This window comes from Drosophila biarmipes, chromosome 2R (genome assembly GCF_025231255.1).
Source record: "Drosophila biarmipes strain raj3 chromosome 2R, RU_DBia_V1.1, whole genome shotgun sequence".
NCBI lineage: Eukaryota > Metazoa > Arthropoda > Insecta > Diptera > Drosophilidae > Drosophila > Drosophila biarmipes.
In genome coordinates this window covers 2,847,278-2,870,454 of record NC_066615.1, presented here as the reverse complement: position 1 = coordinate 2,870,454, position 23,177 = coordinate 2,847,278, and the positions used below count along the sequence as shown (strand labels likewise).

General features: G+C 34.3%; 2 protein-coding genes across 3 annotated transcripts in view; both read right to left on the bottom strand.

Annotated features, from left to right (window-relative positions):
* Nucleotides 1–23,177, bottom strand: part of LOC108029603 (7SK snRNA methylphosphate capping enzyme bin3) — a 34,507-nt gene that overhangs the window by 7,338 nt on the left and 3,992 nt on the right. The window contains exons 1-3 of one of the 2 annotated variants that reach the window (XM_050887911.1): nucleotides 16,828–17,066; nucleotides 10,572–10,600; nucleotides 1,707–2,709 (exon numbers count right to left, since the gene is read on the bottom strand). In XM_050887911.1, the coding sequence (XP_050743868.1) occupies nucleotides 1,707–2,323 (617 nt within the window). In that variant the 5' untranslated portion in view covers nucleotides 2,324–2,709; nucleotides 10,572–10,600; nucleotides 16,828–17,066. Of the gene's footprint in view, nucleotides 1–1,706; nucleotides 2,710–10,571; nucleotides 10,601–16,827; nucleotides 17,067–23,177 lie in introns of those variants that run through there. The other variant, XM_017101978.3, reaches the window with a different exon arrangement.
* LOC108029605 (mitochondrial import receptor subunit TOM40 homolog 2) lies at nucleotides 7,489–8,894 on the bottom strand. The gene has a single exon (XM_017101979.3). The coding sequence runs from the start codon at nucleotides 8,764–8,766 to the stop codon at nucleotides 7,741–7,743; it is 1,026 nt and encodes a 341-aa protein (XP_016957468.3). The 5' UTR covers nucleotides 8,767–8,894; the 3' UTR covers nucleotides 7,489–7,740.

The following is a 23,177-nucleotide window of genomic DNA, read 5'->3' as shown; positions in this document are numbered from 1 at the left end:
GCGTAACGGACGGACGGACGGACATGGCTAGATCGACATGTCTAGTGACGCTGATCAAGAATATATATACTTTATGGAATCGGAAACGTCTCCCCCACTGCGTTGCAAACATCTGACTGAAATCAGTATACCGTCTGCAAGGGTATAAAAACACTTCTTAACGCGGTAAAAATATATTGACGATCGTACCATTAACAAACAAAAGGATAACACTAAGGAGCTCTTATAAAATTAATTAATTTTTTTTTAAATGAGTTTGATGATATATATTTTATCAATATATAATAAAAATATAAACATATGAGAAATTGTAAGATGTACAATTGCGGGCAAAAAAGCACCATTGTGTAGGCCCTTAATTCATTTTAATACAAAATTGTAACTTTTGGAGATTTTTTCTTAATGTTTGTAAGAATAGGTAGGGTATCATATCTTGTGACTACAATAAATGTGATTAAGCCTACAATGCAAAAGGTTTTGAAAACATCGACTCACTTATCAAAAAAAAGTACCATTAAAAGAAAAGGTTTACAAAAATGTAGAATATTGCGTATTGGTATATTCTTTCGGCTGTTGTTCTGATGCTTGAGCTGAAACAACAACACCATGAGCGACCGGCATTGACTTGAATAGACTCTAGAATCTTTCCTTGGGAATATTGTAGAGTGAGTTTTCAAAAATATGTAAAGGACATTTTATTGTTTGGCTTTGCATCAGAAACATTGTTTTTAAATATTTCTGCAAAAGAAATTAGTATTGTTTACAATAAGGCTCAAAATGGTAAAGCTTCCAAAATGAATTTATTTTGTATAACCTATAACATTTTGTCATCGTTTTTAAGCTACAAAAGGTAACATGCTGATCCTGCATGGATTTACTTTAAGATATAGTACCATTTCCATAGCACAAAACAAGAAGGTACGCTGAATCCGAGTGACTCGACTATCAGATCAAACAAAAACACCACTGATTAAGGTAAAAAGCTAGTGACGATCGCACCTACAGCAAACTTCTTGTTTTGCGTATTAATTTTGAATGGAGCATCCGATTTTGATTTTATTTTAAGTGAGAGTACAACTAGGTCAATAGGACGATTAGATTTTCTTTTTCTTTGTGTATATATAGTAGTCGCCTTCGCACACCCTCCTGGTGCGCTTCGCCAATGCGTGGACTGCCATTCATAGTAATATCCGTTACACAGCTTAAGGGAGCAAAAGAGATATGGAGGTATATCAGTAGCAAAGCGATATTGTAAAGCGCCACCTATCAGCTATTTCAATATAGGCGTTTTGGCAATTTGTGGGCGTTAAAGTGGAGTTTTCTGATGTGAATTTGAAGGCTTTTTTTAACATAAATAATTTTCAGCCGCCCGACAGTAAAATTTTTAAGAAATCGCGGTGCATCAAGGAGAATTTTTTTTGCGAGTTTCGGGGGTGAGTCCCCTAATCTAGAGTATTACCGCAAAAGCATATTGAATTGCAGAATGTAAAAAATGTAGGAAAAATATTTATATAATAGATTTTTTTCAAAAAAGTTGATATCAGAACTTTTGTTTGTGGAAGGTGCGATCGTCACTATATTCTTACTTTGTAAAGAGGTGTTTTTGTTTGATATACTTTATGGTGGATTTAGAAATTGACTTCCCTTATCCCTAATGGATTGATTATTTTCCTTTTATCTTACAATCCACCCACTTTATTTCTCACCTGTGTGTCAGCATCTTCTTATAGAGCTGCATGGCTCCTCCTCCGGTCGCTCCACCACCAGTGGCGTTCTGCGCTAGTCGCGTGTTGTGATGGTGATGGTGACCACCTCCACCCACTGCGACGTGATGTGCATTGACACCGACGTGATGGGCGGTTCCGGCGATTCCGTGGTGGTTGATTCCCCCGCCAGTAATCTGATTTTTGTTATGAATATTCTGGATGTTCTCAAGATCAGCCTTGTGGGCTGCCGACGACGTTGCTGGCAGGAGGGAAGTAGCTGGCGCGGTGGAGCCAGTAGACTGCGACTGGGCGCTGCTGGCGCCGCCACAGGTGCTGGTGTTGTGCTTACTTCCGGCCTTGTGCTGCCTCTTGACCCAGGCCTTATTTCGGTTTTTGGGTTCTTGTTGTTGCTGGGGAGCCCGAAACTGGTGATGCTGCGCCGCTTGCGACTTTCCAGAAGTGGGCGACTTAGACCTTCTAGGTGCTGCATTTTTGGCACTTTCCGACTGCTGGGGATGATGGTCCTGCCTGGGACTTTGATCCAGGCGCAGCGTGGGCGTCATGCTTGATCTCGTTACGCGACAGTTTCCGGGACTGTCGCTCGGCCTCTTTTCCATATTTCTCTAGTGGCAATCTGCCATTATTTAACGCTAAATATTAAATTATAATGGTGAGCCCCGTAGCTCTTATTTTATTTATTCAGTTTTTGGAAAGCGCACTTTTCAATACCACTTTCAAAAATATTTTATCTTCATTTTCAATTCAATTCATCATTTCATTTCCTCTGTTATCTGCTTTTACTTGATTATTTTATTATAAATGCCCATCCACTTTTACTGTCAGTTTGGGCAGCCTGCTGGCTCAAATTTATTCTACACTTGATATTGGATTCGTAGGCATAAATACTGAATACTTTAGCCTTTTTCACTTTCACTGTTAAATATTTTATTTAAATTTTTCATTTTGTTGACTAGGTGTGTGATCCACTTCCTTGCGGTAGCCCCTGCAAAAATCATAACAAGAAATTGGGAGAAATTAATTTTAGAACATTACTGCATGGCAATAAAGTGATTAGAACTAGTGCTTTTCCCACAACTTTAGCAGATTTTTGAACACATGAACAGCATTTTGCAGTCACTACATTCCCAAACCAAAACCGGTAATACGTAGGTATAACCTGGGGATTCAGCAGAGAAGAAGGCAAGATTGTTGTCGAAGGACCAGATCCACCTATTGTCAAGTATTCCCACTACAAAATTACATTAGCAAACAAATTTAAAAAAAAAAATTTAATCAAAAGGAACGCTATAGAACGGGCAATCTGTATATTTTTTACAACAAAAAAAGAGGCTCTTAGTTTTATAAAATTGTCATATTTTTTATGTCAAAGGCAGACATGGCTATATTGACCCGTCTTGTGACGCTGATCAAGAATATATATGTATACTTTATGGGGTCGGAAACGTCTCCTCTGCAAGGGTATAAAAAAATTTTAGAAATTGAATACAAAGAAATACAAATGTAATTTTGAATCTCACTGCCGCTGATGTAGAATTAGGTTGTTTTTATTGGATTATAATTTTTCAACTTATTCTGCTGTACATCAGCACGTGGTTTATGATAAAAGCAAACAACTGGTTGCAGACACAAAAAAAATAATAACTGAACAGAATCTATAAATTACACATTATAACTATGAACACGAAATAACTTAAAACGAGGCAGAACAAAGTCTATTCACATTTTATTCTCTTGCTCTCAAAATTAAAATACTTACAAGCTAAGAGAAAAAAAAAAGAAAAACCCAATGAATTGTCGGGGTGAGGTTGGACCCACACTGGCGGCTATAAGCCTTAACTACATTTGTATAATACAAAGCTACCATTAGAGCAATTTTTTAACTTATAACCTCCTACGCTTGGAAATAACATTTTTTATTTGGTTATGAATTTCGAATTAAATTCTATCAAAATCGGACGACTATATCATATAGCTGCCATAACAACGATAGGAAAATTAGTAGGAAAACATGAAATAAAAATGATATCTTTTGTGTTTTTTAACATATAACCTTATAAGCTTGAAAATAACATTTTTTAATTATTTCTGAATTTTGAATTAAATTTTATTAAAATCGGACGACTATATCATATAGCTGTCATAGGAACGATCGGATAATTGGGGGAAATAATGTGAAACAAATTATAGCTTTGGGCCTTTTTGACATATTATCTTATAATATTGGGAATAAAAATTTTTAAGAATTTCGAATTCAATTTAATAAAATTATTGATTATTTTTTATAAACGCAAGGGTATACAAACTTTGGCTTGCCGAAGTTAACTTCCTTTCTTGTTTTAAAATTAGAATGCTCTTTACGTACAATGCTACCACGGGAACGACTTAACAAAGCTAATTTCTTTCATGTTTTTATTGTGGGTTTACTATAGTTATTACGTTAAAAAATGAAAAATATTTCCACTACGCTTGGAAATAACATTTTTTATTTGGTTTTGAATTTCGAATTAAATTTTATCAAAATCGGGCGACTATATCATATAGCTGCCATAGGGACGATCTGAAAATTACTAGGAAAACATGAAATAAAAAATTATATCTTTTGTGTGTTTTAACATATATATAAGGTTATAAGTTAAGCTTGAAAATAAAATTTTTTAATTAGTTCTGAATTTTGAATTTAATTTTATTAAAATCGGACGACTATATCATATAGCTGTCATAGAAACGATCGGATAATTAATGGAAAATAATGTGAAACAAATTATAGCTTTGGGGCTTTTTGACATTTTATCTTATAATATTGGGAATATTATTTCTTATAGTTTTAAGAATTTGGAATTCAAATTAATAAAAGTCGGACCACTCTAACATACAGATGTCAAAAAATTGTCTTAAAAAAGAATGAAATTATTTATTTTCATTTCACTGAAGTGAGCAACAATCCTTAAAAATTTAGCATGGTGTTACTAAAGTTAATTGATTGAGTTAAAATAAACGTAGGTATGGTATGTCATGTTTGTATAAGGGTTTGCTTTTATAGGGAAATTTTGTTTGCATTTAAGTGCAAGCTTTTTTCCAAGAATTCGGAAAGACAAATTCGTTCATCTCCACGTGCGTTTATACTTACATAACCAATTATTTATAGATATGTATGCAAATATTAACAGAAACATAAAAATCTATAATATATTATTTCTTTTTCTAGTATTCCCCCATACACACCCTTAATATTATACAAGATTTAAGCCTGTACATAATCACTTATTAAATACATATTCCATATGTTACAATTTAATAAAAGTAAAAAACTGTTAAAAACCAAATACTATTATTTTTGAGATTTTTTTGGGAAAGATATTAATATTTAATTTAGTATTAAGCTTATTTCTAGAACTATTTGGGATCATTTTCGCCTTCTGAAAAAGGCTAAAATGGTCTTCTTTTAATTCCAATATCAGGTAAGGTCAATATAAAAATGTTATATTGATCAAAATATATTCTTATATTAAAACCGAAATCAACTTGAAAAATGGAACGAAATCAACTAATAGCACCTTTCTAGTTCATACAATTTCGTTCTAGAATTAAGAACATTCAGCTCAAGAAAATTTGTGCTTACACGGTTTTTAAGAACGAATGCTCTTAATTTGAGCACAATGTTCTAGGTTTTTTTTTTCCATTTACTCCCCAAACAACGGGTATACGGGTACAAATTTAAATGTTTCTTTGTTTGCAATGGACTCCGACATTCTATTTTAAGTAGACTTGCGTTATTTGTGTTTTTTAGTTCACTCAACTTAATTTAACCCTTATGTTAGTAACCAACTTTACCGACGTCTTTTAGCAACCGGGTACCCGGGTACCCAATTCTGAATATTAAAATTTTTTTTATTTTATTAAAAAATTTTTTTCCAAAATATTTTTTTCTTGAAATATTAATAGTAAGTGAAAATGTAAAGAAAAAAAAATAATAATAACATAGAGTTGTGAATGACATCTGAAACCTATTTGGGACAGTCCAGGTACGACGATGGGATTGACGAGATTCCATAATATTCTGCGTTTTTTGAGATTCGACGAAAGTAATACTCGAAGTCAACGTAAAAAAGAAGACAAGGCAGCTCCAATTCGTGTTGTGTGGACAATGCTGAATTCCAATTTAGCTCAGATGTACAAACCAACTGCAAAATTGACGATTGATGAACAGCTATATCCATACCGTGGCCGAACTGGGTTTACTCAATATATACCATCGAAACCAGCTAAGTATGGTATAAAGATCTGGTGGATTTGAGATGCAGAAAACGCATATCCTTTGCGAGGGATTATGTACACTGGGAAAACAGATAACACTCGAGAAAAGAATCAGGGTGAAAGAGTAGTGAAAGAATAGGCGGCTCCGTACCGAGGTAGTGGTAGAAATATCTGCATGGATAACTTCTTTACTTCTCTACCCGTTGCTAAACATTTGTTATCGTGGAATATTACTATTGTTGGCACGGTAAAAAAAATAAACCATACATCCCTAGTGTTATGGGAGCAAATAAGACACGGGAGCAGTACTCGACAGTTTTTGGATTTCACGAAAAGGTTACCATGTGTTCTTACGTTCCTAAAAAAAATAAAGCTGTCATTCTGATGTCTACGATGCATTCAGATGCATATGTTGGTGATGACGCTAAAAGAAAACCCGAAATAATAAATTTTTATAATAAATATAAAGCTGGCGTCGACACAATGGATCAAATGGTGCGGAGATACACCAGTAAACGACGATCTTCGAGATGGCCAATGGCAATGTTCTTCAACATGCTAGATATTTCTTCACTTGCGACATATATAATTTATTATGAAAATAATAAAATGATTACCAAAAAAACGACAGAACGTCGTCAATTTATGCGTAAGCTTAGTGAAGAACTATCATTGCCAATGATTGAACATCGTACTGCGAATCCACAAATAATGCGCCATTTCTCAACAAAGATTGCCATTCAAAGTATTTTAGGCCATGAACTGACAGAAACAGTCGTGGTAAATCCTGGTCCAGAGACTCCAAAAGATAAAACCGGAAGGAAAATAGTTACAGGATCTTGCCATGTCTGCAATGCTTTGCCAATAAGAAGACGGCGAAAGACACGTAAGGCTTGTGCCAATTGTCACCGACCTGTATGTGACGAGCACTCAGTTAATCGTGTTCAATGTCATTAACTATAAAAAAAATGTAATATTTTTAAAAAAAATTTAGTTGCATGCATTTATAGAAATTATATTCAATTTATTTCCTAGGCATTCCACTGTGGGTACCCGGGTACCCGGTTGCTAATGGGGCGATGGCTGAAGTTTAAGCTTATTTAAAAAAAAAAATAAAAAATAAATCAATTAAATGAACTCACAACTAGCTTTCTTTTAAGTTAAAAAACGACGATTTGAGAGCTTAAAATGAAATATTGAACTTTCTTTAAGTTATTCACACAAATACACCGCGGTGGGTACCCGGGTACCCGGTTACTAACATAAGGGGTTAAGGAATATAGGTATAAATATTTATAAATTCTATATATATTAAACAGTAAACAAGTGCATATGAAAATATTTTTAAAACTAATATTATTTTATATAGTTACCTTACAATCTGCATTCGTTTAGTTGTAATATTTTGTTGCTTGTATGTTACATGGTTGGGTACTTTTTCGAAGAGGTCGTAGGAATTTTATTTTTCTTATTTGCAATTTTAAAATGTAACATTTTTATAACAATCAATTTTTGATTATTGCTGGTCAGTAAATAAATCAAATTATTGCTATACTTTATATTCTGTTGCTGACATTCTACGGTAAAATTTTAAATTTTGCAGCCAAGCACAGTCAAAAAACCAAAGAATGGTTGATTTGCCAACCTTGGCGTATAATGGTCTTGTAAAGTTAATGTATTCTCGCCCATTTTTAGTCTTAATAAAATCCTTCTGTTTTAATGGACTTTCAAATTTCTATTTAATTTGAATGGATACGATTCATCCAATCATGAGCCCGCAGCCCAACCGAAAGCTGTTCTTTTTGTGGTTCATCCGACCACTAATGGCAAACGAAAGCGGCAGTGGATGAAGGCGTTTCTCGAGAACGCCAGCAATGTGCCAGTTTGAATCGAGGCTGCCACGGAACACCAGATCTGCCTTGGGAAGATCAACTTGATAGGCCACCGTAGCCGTAGACTCTTGTAGACGGAGATTCGTCTCCACCTCTACTCCGATCTGAAGCTGATCACTGGCCTTCTGGTAGTAGCTGAGGTGGAAGCCACCAGGTCCCAAAGAACAAGACCACACAGAATCATCGACAGAATAGCGTCCTACCGCCGATAAAACAGCTACTTGCCGTCCAGGAACATTAGGTCCGTACTGGTAGGCCAACTCCGATCCAAGAGCCAGACTTTGGGTGACTGCCTGTAAGTACTGGCAAACAATTACACCGGAGTTCGTCAAGAAGCCCGGGTTTCCCAATGTCACTGATAATGTATAGTCCCTGCCGCGATAGTCCCCCGAAAACTGGGTTACCACCAACTTTGAGTCCTGAAACTGCGACGCAAACTTACACCTCAGTCGAGAGGTTAGCTGATGGATAACGTTTGCATTGAGGTTTCCCAATGGATCGATTTCAGCCAAGAGGACTGGAAAGGCCTCATTCGGGCCGTATTGCTTGGTACCCACATACGTGGCTCCAAAGCGATAACCACTGGGTGCCGACAAGCTCATATTGATGGTGTGCGTTACTTGGAAGTGGTTACTTAGCCCCTTGTTCAGCATGATCTTGGCGCCCTCGAAGGTGTTAGCCTGTATGTCGTGACAGCGACTGTGCAGTTCTTCAACAGTGCCGGGATTTGTCAGCTCACTCTTACTAGCCTCCACTTCTAACTCCTTGACCAAGTGTGGCGGCATTCCGTTTTCTGAGCTGCTACACACCTCCTGCTTGACAAATCCGGAGGACACATTGCCACGACCACGAGGGGACCCTACGCTTTCAGTGGACGCCATCACGTTACCCATTTTCGAAAGATGAGCGTTAGAATGCAAATATAAATTTTTGGGAAACTGTTTCAAGTGAAATGTATTTCTTTTCCGACTTTTAAACTTGTATGTAATGACAAAACTTAAAAATAATTTTGAAAACAAAATCATATGCTGCCGAGTTTTAAGCCCCACGTTTAACTTATAGGAAGGAGCTATGATCGGAGTTGGAAAAAAAACCAGAGGGAAGGTTATGGTAGAGTGCCTTGATTGTCAGATACCGTTACTCAGCTAAACAGCTTCATATTAAATGTGCTTTTTACATTTCATCTGTTTTACATACATTGTTATTACATTGTTTTACATTTAATTAGCGAAATGTATAGCAAAATAAAAACAAGAAAGGAAGTTAACTTCGGCAAGCCGAAGTTTTTATACCTTTGCAGTTATAGAAATAAACAACTTTAGTAAATAATTGTTTTCATATTATTTTCCCACTAATTTCCCAATTGTTCCTATTTTGATAAAATTTAATCAGAAATTAAGAAATAATTAGAAAATGTTATTTCTAAGCTTAGAAGGTTATATGTTAAAAATCACCGAAGATATAATTTTTGATATTATTTTACTACTTATTTTCATACTGTAGTTCATATGGCAGCTATATGATATAGTCGTCCGATTTTGATAAAATTTAATTCGAAATTCAGAACTAATTAAAAATTTTATTTCCAAGCTAAGAAGCTAAGAAGGCTATATGTTAAAAAAACACCGAAGATATATATTTTTTTAAATTTTTCCGCGATAGTTCCTATGGGAGCTATAAGATATAGTTGTCCGATCATGCTGGTCCCGACTTATATTTTACCTGCAATAGAAAGAAGACTTTTGGGAAAGTTTAAGCCCGATAGCTTAAAAACTGAGAGACTAGTTTGCGTAGAAACGCACAGACAGACGGACATGGCTAGATCGACGCGTCTAGTGACGCTGATATATATACTTTATGGGGTCGGAAACGTCTCTTTCACTGCGTTGCAAACTTCTGACTGAAATTATTATACCCTCTGCAAGGGTATAAAAATGTATTTGAAATTATAATCTTTAAACAATTTTGCCGTAACATTTTGGGTCGGCATGTCTTATCAAAAAATTTTAACATTTTCAGTTTTTGAGATCACGAGAACAGATGATAATGGCTATATCGACTCGGCAGCTAATCCTGATCAAGAATAAGTATACTTTATGGGGTCAGAAACGCTTCCTTCTACCTGTTACATACTTTCTGAAGAATTTACTACACCCTTTTACTGTACAAGCTGCTTATCGGGAAATCCATCTGTCTTACTTAAGTACCACAGATTTAATATTAATATTACAAAATATACTTTTGGTCGAGCAAATTCAATAAGTACTCAGAAAATTAATTGGATACCTCATAAAGCCGCAAAGAAAGTTAAAGTTTGGGGAAAGGCGAACATAAAAGTATTCGCTCCAAAACTCAAGAATAAAATCAGAATCAAAGTTTATTTCAGTATGGTGGCATGCCAACAAACGCCCATGACGGTAAAAATCTGTCAAGCGCCCACCATTTATTAATAGTTCAAAACAGTGTTAATCGAAATTTGTCAATATATCACGTTTCCAATACAGTTTTATAGTACATTTTAAAAATTGGGGAGAGAACCTCTCTCCTTTTTTTGATTATGTAATTTACTGGAATGGAAACAGTTCTTTAACATGCTAAGTAAGAGGTAACTTTTCCGACCGCTCTGCATCGTTTATAACAATCTTGACATAAGTACTTTATAAAAGGATTTCTTGATTGTTCAACTCTTTTTACATACCTGATTTGGTAATCTGTGATCAAATATTTCTGAAATGGAATAAAAACAAAATACCTATTATTAGTATGGCAATATTAAACAAACAAAACAAGGACCAAGTTTGGGCTTTAAAGATAACAAAGTTGGGAAATCTTAATAGAACATTTTATTAGTCTTCAAAAAATACTACAATAACAATAAAAGTTAATAACACCAAAAACCAGAAAGTGCGAACACAAATATTTAACTTTTTGAGGTACTAGATTTGACGAAAAGTGTGTAACACGTAAAAAAAACATTTCCGAACCCACAAAGTATAACAATTCTTAATTAGGAACACTAGCTGATTCGATCGCCGAGATCTCGAAAACTAAAAGAGCTGGACTTTTGGGATTTGGAATGCAGATTCTTGCGCTTCCTGCACTGCAAAATGTACTGATTGGGAAATAAGAGTATTGTAACATTCAACGGCATTTAATTTACCTTTCCATTTAAGTTTTGTGCAGATTTTGTACCACTAAACAAGTGTGGTTTTTCCAAAGGAGGTGAAACTTAAATTTCTTATGTTAAACTGTTTAGCATCGTTTGGATATTTAGGCCCCTAAAAAACTTGACAATTTTCATTTCGTGAAATCCCTCAAAATTTTGGTTTTTGAACACTTTTATTTTCACAGTAAAAAATTACAATTAGGAATTCGGTGGTTCCCAACAAATTTACCAAATGTCAAAAAGGAGTATTGTGCTCTGCTCATATACAGTCAGCGCCACATAAAAAGCTGCAATTTGAAGGTTTACGAATTTTTAACTCTTAGGGCCTGTGGTTTCTTTACATGATTGCGAATTCTCCCAAGTTTTTTTTTTTAATAAGTTAACTGATGGTATATTAATAAAAGTGCATACCAATTTTTAAATTTGTTTTTAATATTAAAAAATTTTGTTTTTGGTTTCACCCTGGTTTTAACGACTTCTTACTATTAAGGCACTCTTAAGGAAAAAATTCATAAAAGTTATAATAATAAAAAAATTTAACAAAAACTATTTATTTCCAATTGAACACCTTACTAACTATAACAAAAATTTAAATCTATGCAATTTAACAATAGAAATCTTTTTTTTAATTTAGCTTAATACTTAGTAATGCCGCCATACCCTGAACCATTAAAATTGATTCCGTTTTATATTTGGATGTGCATCCCCATACCATAACATGCGGTGAATGCTTTATTGTGGCTATGCAGCAATTTTCAGAATAGCGTTCCCCACGTCTACGGCGCACCTTGACGATTCCATCAGATTCAATGAGATTACATTTGGACTCATCTGAAAATAGCACTCTTGACCAATCAGAAGCAGTCCAATTTCCTTGTCCATGGTCCAGTTTAAACGATTTTTTTTCATTCGCGGATTCAAGTGTCTTTTTTGCAGATGATCTTGCGAGCATTCCCACAGAGTTAAGCCGACGTTGAACAGTTCGCTCCGAAATATCTTTTGAAAACTGTTCCTGAATCTCAGATCTTATCTGCACTGCAGTTTTGAAACATTCCTGCGATCTTCTCGTGACGTGGTGCATTTTTTACCTGTTCCTTCTTTTCTTTTTACTTTACCTGTCTCACGATAATTTTTTTAAAAAGCGACGCACTGAGCTTATATTGAAATGTGTTCCAGCCGCTGTTTGCGATTTGACACATTTTGTTCAGCCAATAAAATAATTTTTTCTTATCGCGATGAACTGCTTTTGCTTTGGCATGATTTTACAGGAGTCTTTACGAAAAAAATTCTACCAAAAGCAACTTAAGCAACAGCGCTCTTCAAATGACGAAATTATGTTAAAAATAGTCAAGGGAAAACCCCCTAAAAAAGAAATGCCCACAGAATAAAATTTAGGGGAATCCCAGCATAGTGATTGCACAATTTCCAAATTTTTTCAAGTGCTCCTTTTTTGTGGCGCTGTCTTGTGAAAATCGTCACGTGTAAAGCTCAGAAAAACCACTTTAAATGACAAAAACAGATTGCCAAAATCAGTAAAGCCGATCCGTTCTTGACTTCGACGCACATCAGAGGTCAAGTGGTGGCAGGTTATGGCGTGAATTTGTCAGCTCAGACCATAAGAAGACGTCTAAATGAATTCGGGTTATATGGACGCATTGCCCAAAAAAAACCACTTCTGCCCTTTAAAGGTGTTGAAAACGCCTTCAATTCGTCAGAAAGCATATTCAAAAAGGTTCCAATTTTTGGAACATGATTGACGAATCCAAGTTTAATGTCTTTGGGAGTCATGGTAAACCATATGTATGTGCGATGTCCTTTCAGCAAAAAATTTGACACCAAATACACGACGAAGACCGTTAAACATGTTGGCGCTTCGATTATGGTCTGGGGATGGGGGACATCGGGCGAAGGTCCTCTAGTGAAGATAGAAGACATTATAAACGGCGAAATGTACAGGAACATCCTTATTAACCATTTTTCTGGAGAATATGCCGATAATTTGCCACTTGCCAGGATATTTTAACAGGACAACGACCCGAAAGACACCAGCAAGATAGTCACGTCGTGGTTTAGTCAAGAGGAAATTAATGATTTGCATTGTCCACCGCAGAGCCCCGGCTTGAACCCTATAGAGAACTTGTGGGTAATTCTTAAACAAGTCATTCGCCCAAAAAAACAGCAAATTAAAACGATTTCTGTCAAAAGAAGGGTGAAGAAAATCACCCATCAACAGTGCGCACGTCTTGTGGAGTCAATTCCAAAGCAACGCTCTGCTGTTCTTAAGCAGAAATGTCAAAGTATAAGGAATATTGGGCAAATTTTAACTTATTCAACCATTTTTTTCCAGGTGGCTTAAGTGTGTGACACCTGCTCTTTTTTTTTAAAGTTTTTCGTTTAATATATATTTGTACAATTTGGTTATTCTTCTATTATAATACTGATATACAGAACTCATGTGACACAAAAAATTGGAGCTGTGAAATAAAAACTGTTTTTAATTTTTGTTAAAATTGTTGGTTGGAGTCTTGTGGCTTAAGTCCATAAGCACCAATGTAGGTGTCATTGGACGCGTATTTTAATTGATAAATCCAAAGCAATTTTGGTATGCAATCGTCACTACGTAAACCGGCATCCACAGTAATCAAATAAATTTGTTTTCTTTATAATTTAAAATTGGGCAATACTATATTCGCGGTGGTGGGAATAAAACTCTGCATAATTGGTAAAAACAAAATATATTTAGCGTTTTTGAAACTATACTTAAAATGATAAAAATATTAAAATAAAGTTTTAAAAATTAAAATTACATAAAACAAGAAAGTTTTTTTTTACCTTTGCAGATCGTTTTCTCTGGAGCATTGTATTTACAAACCTTTTTGATTTTTACACAACTAAAAAATTTGGGTACTCTAGCTCTTGCGGTTTGGAAACTTAAATATCTCTTAAATGTCTCCTATTATTCATAGCAAATAATTTTGCATGCTGTGGCCTGCCAAAGCTAGCTCCTTTTCTTCTTTTTATACCTTTGCAGAGGGTATAATAATTTCAGTCAGAAGTTTGCAACGCAATGAAGGAGACGTTTCCGACCCCATAAAGTATATATATTCTTGATCAGCATCACTAGACGAATCCATCTAGCCGTGTCCATCTGTCCGTTCGTCTGTCCGTCCGTCTTTCCGTCCGTTTCTACGTAAACTAGTCTCTCAGTTTTAAAGCTATCGGGCTACAACTTTCCCAAAAGTCTTCTTCAGATTGCAGGTAGTATATAAGTCGGAACCAGCCGGATCGGACAACTATATCTTATAGCTCCCATAGGAACAATCGGGGAAAATTTTTTTTAAAAATTATATCTTTCGTGTTTTTTAACATATAAATTTCTAAGCTTGGATATAACATTTTTAAATTAGTTCTGAATTTCGAATTAAATTTTATAAAAATCGGACGACTATATCATATAGCTCCCATAGGAACAATCGGAAAATTAGTGGTAAAATAATATTGAAAAATTATATCTTCGCTGTTTTTTAACTTTTAATCTTATAAGCTTAAAAATAACATTTTTTATTTAGTTCTGAATTTCGGATTAAATTTGATCAAAATCGGACGACTATATTATATAGCTGTCATAGGAGTGATCGGAAAATTGGTGAGAAAATAAAATGAAACAAATTATAGCTTTGGTGCGTTTTGAGATATATAACCTTCTTAGCTTGGATATAACATTTTTTAATTAGTTCTGAATTTATATCATATAGCTGTCATAGGAACAATCGGGAAATTAGTGGAAAAATAATATGTGTAGGCGGTTCTTCTTTGGTCTATAAAATGCTTATTTTGTAGAATATTTTCGATCAGTTACAGGGCTACATCTCTAGTAATTAAAAAATAGTGTAATTACTCCCAAAAGAAGAACGGTTTTTATAAAAAAAAAATAACGAGATTATGAGGCAAGAAAAATAGCTCTTCCTTTTTGGTGTTTAATATAGGTACTCCTAAGTGATTTGAAAAACAAAAAATAATACAGAAGTGTTCCCCTTTCGACAAATAAACACACATTTAAGAAACCAATTTATGAAGGCTATGAAACAAGAGGTTGTATTGAATTCTTTAAAACAAATGTTGATATGAAAAAAACATTCAAACATGCAGTAGAAAAGTCGCAATGACCAACTATCTGTTAAAAGGTCGGGTGCATACATAAATGCAAGTAATTCTCGTTAAGGCTGCCAGTCGTTAGAAAATTTGGTTTCGAATATATTTATGTACATAAAAATTAGGATATAATGTAAATACAAATATAAAATTATAAGAACTAGTGTTGAATGTTGGCCACAAATAGAGGAAATCCCAATTTACTGTCTGGCCTTCAAGTTCACATCAGACATTCTATAAGTCAAAAACTTTGTTTTTTAATTCACATTTAGAAAAAATAATCATAGTGAGACAGTATCATTGGATGCGCTTGTTTTCGTACTATGGTGATGGTACCATATCATAAAGTAAACCTATGTGTAGCTCATAAATGATTATAAAAGTTTATGTGCAATACAAAATTATTCATTTTGGAAGCTTTACCACGTTGTTAAACCAATCACCAATAATAGAGATACAATCCTCAAAAATAAAACATTTCTTTGCAGAAATATCAAAAAACAATGTTTCTGATTCAAAGCCAAAGAAAAAAACTTTCTACATATTTTTCAATGTTGAATGTTTTTTGTTGTTGATGTTTCAGCACAAGCTTCACAACAAAATATTTTCACCTTGTTATACATATATAAAATAAAATATTTTAGCCAACCACAGTTTGTTTTTAGATATCACCTGGATTGAACAAGTCCAACAACTACGTATTTCTTCCATCAATAATTTATCTTGTCCTTTTACTGTATTATATATAGAATTACTATTATCATTCCATTTTCATTTTATTTATTTTAATATGCGAAGTATATTGTCGGTATAATTCTGTAAAATAGCATTTTTTCTGTATAAAAACTTATTTGGACCGCTAAACTCTTTGAACAAAACAGAAACATGCCAAGCGGTTCAGCATCGATGTTGTGTAATTTTTGGTAAAGATACTGGCAGAACTCTTACTTATGGCTGTTATTCGAATTTTACTTGTTAGGCGTTTTCGAAGCTTGTTCAAATCAGGAACTGCTTTGCAATTTATAATGAGCACATCCAATCGAAGTACGAGTGACCGGCACCTTTCCAATTTAAACACTTATCTATTGTACCATTAACTGAAAAGAAGAAAAGCCTCTGCCTACAAATTCTAGTTTAAAATGCTTTAATTTCGTTGCTATAATTATTTTTCCGAACCTCCGCTATCGATAAGTATTTCTTGCTGGTATTTATAGGATTTCCTTTTATTTTGTTTGCTTTTCTCTTTGTTTTTGCTTGTTGGCCCGTTCATTCGCTCGTTCCATTTCCACTTAGTTTTATTTCACGCACAGTGGTTCGTCGTTTGCGGAGTACGCGAATAAAAAAACCACATAAGTTTTCTACAATTTTAAACAATTCTGTTTCACTGTTCGCACCCTGTGTGCAAATGTCGTCGATGGGTCTTTGTTGTTGTAGAAGTCGTTGCAAAAGCGACTTATAAGAACAAGAGACGGTTCGCTATTTATCTTTAACTTGTGTTGTCGTTTGCAATTTAAACTCGCGACAGGCACAGAAGCACTCACACAGACTTATATATACACATACATAGGCTGCATTTTTGACACTTGCACCGGGGTGAAAAAGAGGGGAACAGTCTCGTTTTTCCAGCGATACTTACGAGTTTTGAACACTTTTAATTAGGGGCAATGAAATTGTAGGTGTATTTATGTGTATTAAATATGCATCCGCCTTTAGTCACTCGATACGCACGACTAATCTGCTCTGCCTATTGTTTTACCGTTGGCCTTCTCTCAATTCAACTGCGGACAGCTGCTGCGCGGTCGCGTTGTTTACTCTATTAGGCTTCGACGTCCGCTCGCCCCCGTTCCGAACTTGTTCGCGTTTTTTTGGCAAATGAAACGTTTCACTACCAAGGCGTTGCGCCATGGTTGCCATGGAACGATGGGATCAGCGGCGGACCAGCACGATGGGACCACCACCAAGCGTCAAGAAACCGAATGTTCTGCGCAGTCTTTTTTGAGACATTTTGTGAAGATGTCTTATATGTTTCATGAATTCAAGAGATATTGATAACGATGTGTCAAAACTTGCATCGGATTAAAAAAGGTCGCTTGCGTTTGAAATCGTTACTAGTATTGGATCCACTGTGGAGCAAGATGACGGGATGGGTTGGTCTGTTCCTTTGCCACTCGTCTTACTGACTCTCTCACTAACCTGACCGACTGACTCACTGCCACGAACCTCCAGCTCTCAGCGATGTGGTGAAAAAACGGGAGAGAACTGTGCAGTGTGTGCATTGAGTATTGCGCCATTGATGTTCGCCTGCCTCTTTTCCTCTGAGCACATTTTATTTGTTAGCAGTTTCTCCTTTTTGCGCACTGTTCGTAGAGTATTTTCGAATTCGCCACAATAAGCGATAAACTGGGTAGAATCTTTTCTACCTTAGTCACATCCTTATTATAGTTAAGGTTTCAATCCTGCAGTCATAGAAAACGTTGCCTTCCTTTAAATAACCAAAAAAATTCCCATTTTCCTTTTTTTTCTCTAATTAGTCTTATCCTGAACTATAATACATATTCCATTACATTAATTCTGACCGCAACTATAAATAAAGCGAATTTATAAGAAGGGTGTTCTTATGCCGGTTATATAGAAACGTACATACTTATGAATATGAACATTTGTAGGTCACCCAAAGAGGTTATTTTACTTTTTCTGGGGGGTTTGTGACTTTCATTGCGTTTGATCGTTATAAACTAAAATCTGTGTTTCATAGCGGCGGTGCAGAAGTAGTGATGTTAGGATGCAAGAATTTAATTTAAATTTGTTTATTATTATTTATATTTATTTGTACAAATTGTATTGTATATATATGTTGTGATATTGGCGGAAAACTTTCTTAAGCTCTTTTATTCTGTTCACTAAGGGATCACTGTCGATTCTTTACCGAAATAGGCGTCGATTGATTTCTCGACAATTTCAAAATCTTACAGCTTTGCAAAGTAATTTTGTGCCAGTTCCAAATTGTAACCTGAAAGTTTGCCTTATTTTTGTATCGTAGTAGAGTAAAAGGGGGTACTACATTCTTCGGAAAGAAGCTATCAGATGTAAAGAAGTCTGTATGGACAATAATTTGGTTAGAAACAGTTATGGAAATTATTTTCATGCGAAAAGTTGACAAAAAAAATGTATATATTTTTCAAAATTTTATAAAAAGGGCCAAAATAGGACTTTTTTAAGACCGTTAAGAAAAACTCAATACGTTTCTCAAAGAATCACTGACACGTTTTTTCTAAATTTGTATCTATCAGATACAAAAATTATATTTTTTTCAACCATTCAACATAAGAAACAAATCATCAAGAAGTCGACTGCGACGTCGACCAAGCATCCTGCGATGCCTCCGATGAAAAATGATGGTGAAGGCAAGGAAGCCCAGCAATTAAGTTAGTGAGAATTTTGTGCATCCTTGCATTTTAAACAATACGGCATTTTCACAGTTGTAAATACAACAATTAAAAATATTAGGTGTGCGTTTTGAAGTATATTTTCTGAGAAATTGATGAGTTAATATTTATTACTTATTATTATGTGAAGTTTCAAAAACCAGTTTGTGTTATGTGCCGCAAAAAATGCATAACTTATTAGGAAACGGGAGATTGCAAAATAACGACCTTAAAAATAATCGGAAAAAAAGTTTTTAAAATTATATTTTTGGTCTTTGGTATCTACGGTTGGAAATAACATTTTTAATTAGTTCTGCATTTCGAATTAAATTTATTAAATCAGACGACTTTAACCTATAGCTGTAAAAGAAACGGTCAGAGAAAAAATGAAATAATTGTTTTTTTTCAATATTACTGATGGTGTTACTAACATTTATTATTTCTTATAACAGCAAGGGTTGTTTTCATTTGCGTTTCCAAATTTGAAGTAGTTGGCTTTGAGTTCCAAGTTAAACAAGTTAAAGATTCCTAGGTGTGTCTTCCACAGACCAATCATTTTTTAAGAAGTGAATGTAAAAACAGGTAATATTCTTTCAGTATTAAGATAGAAGTCCAGATAAGTTCACTTTAAACAAGAAGAATTGCGATCCCCACTGAAAAGACGGCAGACGTGACAAGAGGTGAGAAAAAAAGAGCCTTAAAATAAAATATGTATTACTATAGATAGATAGAAGATATCCGATTCATCGGAAAATGCTTGTGAGATAACTCTGAATCTGCGTCTGCAATGGATTTTTACCAGTTCTTTAAACGAGTTGCGGAAGAAAAACTATTAAAGTATGCGGATTGCTATCTTTGTTTGATACTGAAAGCCCGTTAAGCTTTATTCATAACTCATTAGTTCCAAAAAGAGATTGTTCTAAGTTAAAAACAAGAATGGAAGTTAACTTCGGCAAGTATACCCTTGCAGTTATAAGAAATAATCAACACTACTACGTAAATTTTGTAAGGATTGTTTCTGGTTTTAGTGGTATTAAATAAAAATTTCATTATTTCTCTGACCGTTTTGTTAACATCTGTATGTTAGAGTGGTCCGACTTATTAAATTGAATTCAAAATTCTAAAAAATATAAAAAATTATATTCCCAATATTATAGCTATAATTTGTTTCATATTACTTTCCCACCCACTTTCGGATCTTTCCTATGACAGCTATGACTTTGATAAAATTAAATTCGAAATTTAACACAAATTAGTAAATGTTTTTATAATTTCTTTATATTTTTTTTTCCACAAATTTTCCGATTGTTCTTATGGCAGCTATATAATATTGTCGTCCGATTTTGATTAAATTTAATTCGAAATTCACAACTAATTAATAAATCGTATTTCCAAACGTAGGAAAACACCAACAATATACTTTTTTCCAAAATATTTTTTCGAGATAATTTTTATGGGAGCTATAAGATATATTTGTCCGATCCAGCTGGACCCAACTTATATACTACCTGCAATAGAAAGACAATAAAAGACTTTTGGAAAAGTTTTAGCCCGATAGCTTTAAAACTGAGAGACTAGTTTGCGTAGAAACGGACGGATAGACGGCATGGCTAGATCGCCTCGCCTAGTGATGCTGCAAACTTCTGACTTAAATCATTATACTCTCTGCAAGGGTATACAAATTAGGATATTATAGTTTAGGAGTACATTTCATATCATTTTTGGAACAGTAAAGTGCTTGGCTATTTTCGTTCAAAAAATCACTCCATTTCGTTGAAAATAAAAATGATCATAATAAGTCCAGTGCCAAACTTGCATTGCGGAATCTAAAGGAAGGAATCTAAATTTTAAATGCTATTTTTAAACACTTTATAGTTTTTGAGATATCGACGTTCAAATGTACATTTTTTGAAAGTTCGTAGGCAGTTTTTGGGCGTAAAAGTACGCTACTTTTGAAAAAATTGGGTCACTATCTTTTATAGGTTCCGAGGCAAACATGGCAAGATCGACTCGACTATTTATGCTGATCAAGAATATATATACTTAATGGCGTTGGAGGTGCATCCTTTTACCTTGTGCAATACAAAATAATATTTTATTTTACAAGTAACGGGTATAATAACTAAAAACATATTCTTATTAAAAAAAAAATGTGAATTTTTTGAGTACAGAGTTAGTAGGATAACATAAGTGAATCGCCGTTGGAAAACGGGACTAATTTCCTTTTGCCGCAAAATGTGCATGCCCTTCATTTCTGTATAGGCTTGTTTTCGTATTTAAGACGTTTTGTTCTTTTGTTTGCGCTTATAGATTAGTAGTAGTAATAAAAATAATAAATATTTTAATGTTCATATGTTTGTAATTCAATTTGTTTAAAATTAATAATAACATACTACTTGTACAGTAAAAAGGTTACGGACGGCCAGAACATATATACATATATATGTGTATATAGAATAATATAATAATAATAATAAAACATGAAAGGAGTTTTACTTCGGCAATCCGAAGTTTGTATACCTTGGCAGTTATAAGAAATAATCAACATTAGTAACATCATGTGGAATTTTGAGGGATCGTTTCTGACTTCAGTGATATTACAAAAAATTATTTGATTCTTTTTTTATTTATATGTTAAAGTAATCCGGTTTTTATTAAATTGAATTCGAAATTCTTAAAAATATAAAAAATTATATTCCCAATATTATAAGATAATATGTCAAAAAGCCCCAAAGCTATAGTTTTTTCATATTATTTTCCATCAATTTTCCGATCGTGCCTATGTCAGCTATATAATATAGTAGTCCGATTTTGATAACATTTAAATCGAAATCCAGAACTGATTTAAAAATGTTATTTCCAAGCTTATAAAGTTATATGTTAAAAACAACAGAGATATAATTTTTTCATTTTTTCTGACTAAATTTCCGATTGTTTCTATGGCAGATATATGATATAGTCGGCCGATTTTGAAAGCATTTATTTATCAACCATAATAAAAATGTTATTTCCAAGCTCAGAAGGTTAAATGTTAAAAAACACCGAAGATATAATTTTTTTTAATTTTTTCCCCGTTAGTTCCTATGGGAGCTATAAGATATAGTTGTCTGATCCGGCTGGTTCCGACTTATATACTATCTGCGATAAAAAGAAGACTTTTGGGAAAGTTTCAGACCGATAGCTATAAAACTGAGAGACTAGTTTGCGTACAAACAGACGGACAGACCGTCGGACAGACGGACATGGCTAGATCGACTCGTCTAGTGACGCTGATCAAACTTCTGACTGAAATCATTATACCCTCTGCAAGGGTATAAATATACATACACAGCTGTGTTCGTTAAAGTAGTAGTGCGACAGAATCAACACTACATAATATTTTAGTAACATAGTCCGTTTTGTTAGTGGAACGCTAGAACACTTTTTTTATAAAATTGATCTTAGAGTTAAGAATCAAGTAAAAACCCCGATGAATTTGGTTATTTTTTTGGGTTGTTTTCGTATTTTTGGACACGAGCAGAACTTTTTGGCTGTTGACTGAAATCGCAGTTTTTATTTTTTCCCACGAAAAGTGCAGAAGTTATGTGGGCGGCCGACAGTTTTAAGCGTTTTAGCCGTATAGGGGCGTTGAATTGGGCGTGGCACCTTGTGGCAACTTGAGCTGCGCAGGAACCACAGGAATATGCAGGCCAAGTCTGACGCTTCCCTCTACCTGTTCAATACTTTCCGACGAATCTAGGATACCCTTTTACTCTACGAGTAACGCGTATAAAAATTATACAATACACAATAGCTATGGAAAAATATTATTTAACTGGAAATAGGACCTCTTCATTTCAGGGTAGAAGGAGAAAAAAATATGAAACTAAGCACAAAACCACAATTGTAGAGCACCGACGCATAGGGCGCTTCAGCAAAACTCATCCCCTTGCATCCAGAGATATCAAAGCGAACCTGAATTCGGGAATCAGTGATGTGACTATTCGCCGAAGACAGTTGGACAATAATTTGAATGTGCGAAGTCCACGAAAGGAGCAATTACTTGGTAAAAGACATCTCAATGCTTAGACGGAGTTTGTCATATGGGCCGTTCTTTTACAAACCGAACACTTTTTTTAATTTGACGTTTTTGATTTGCTTGAAACTTTTTTTACGTATACTATTCGGAAAATAATTATTTTTTTAGTTCGAATTTTTTAAAGTTTGTGAAAAAACTAGTTTTCAGAAAATACGCTTTGTTTGCAGATCTCCATCTGGAGATATTCAATAGATTCCATGCCTTTATCATAAAATCCTCTAAGACCTCATCTTTTTAAATAATTTTTTTAAACACACAAAATTATTAATTTCCTAAAAATAAAAACAAATTTTAATTTAAACTATTTTTTGAACTACTGCCTCCACAAATGGGAGTCCAAGTCTCTACCAAATATAACAGTCAAAATTTCAACCATCGCAGAATATGCTGTTTTAAAGAAATCCAAGAAACGATGACTGTTAAAGGCACTTTATCCTTTCAATTAGGTACATCTTAGCACTATTCATTACAAGAAAAATCGCC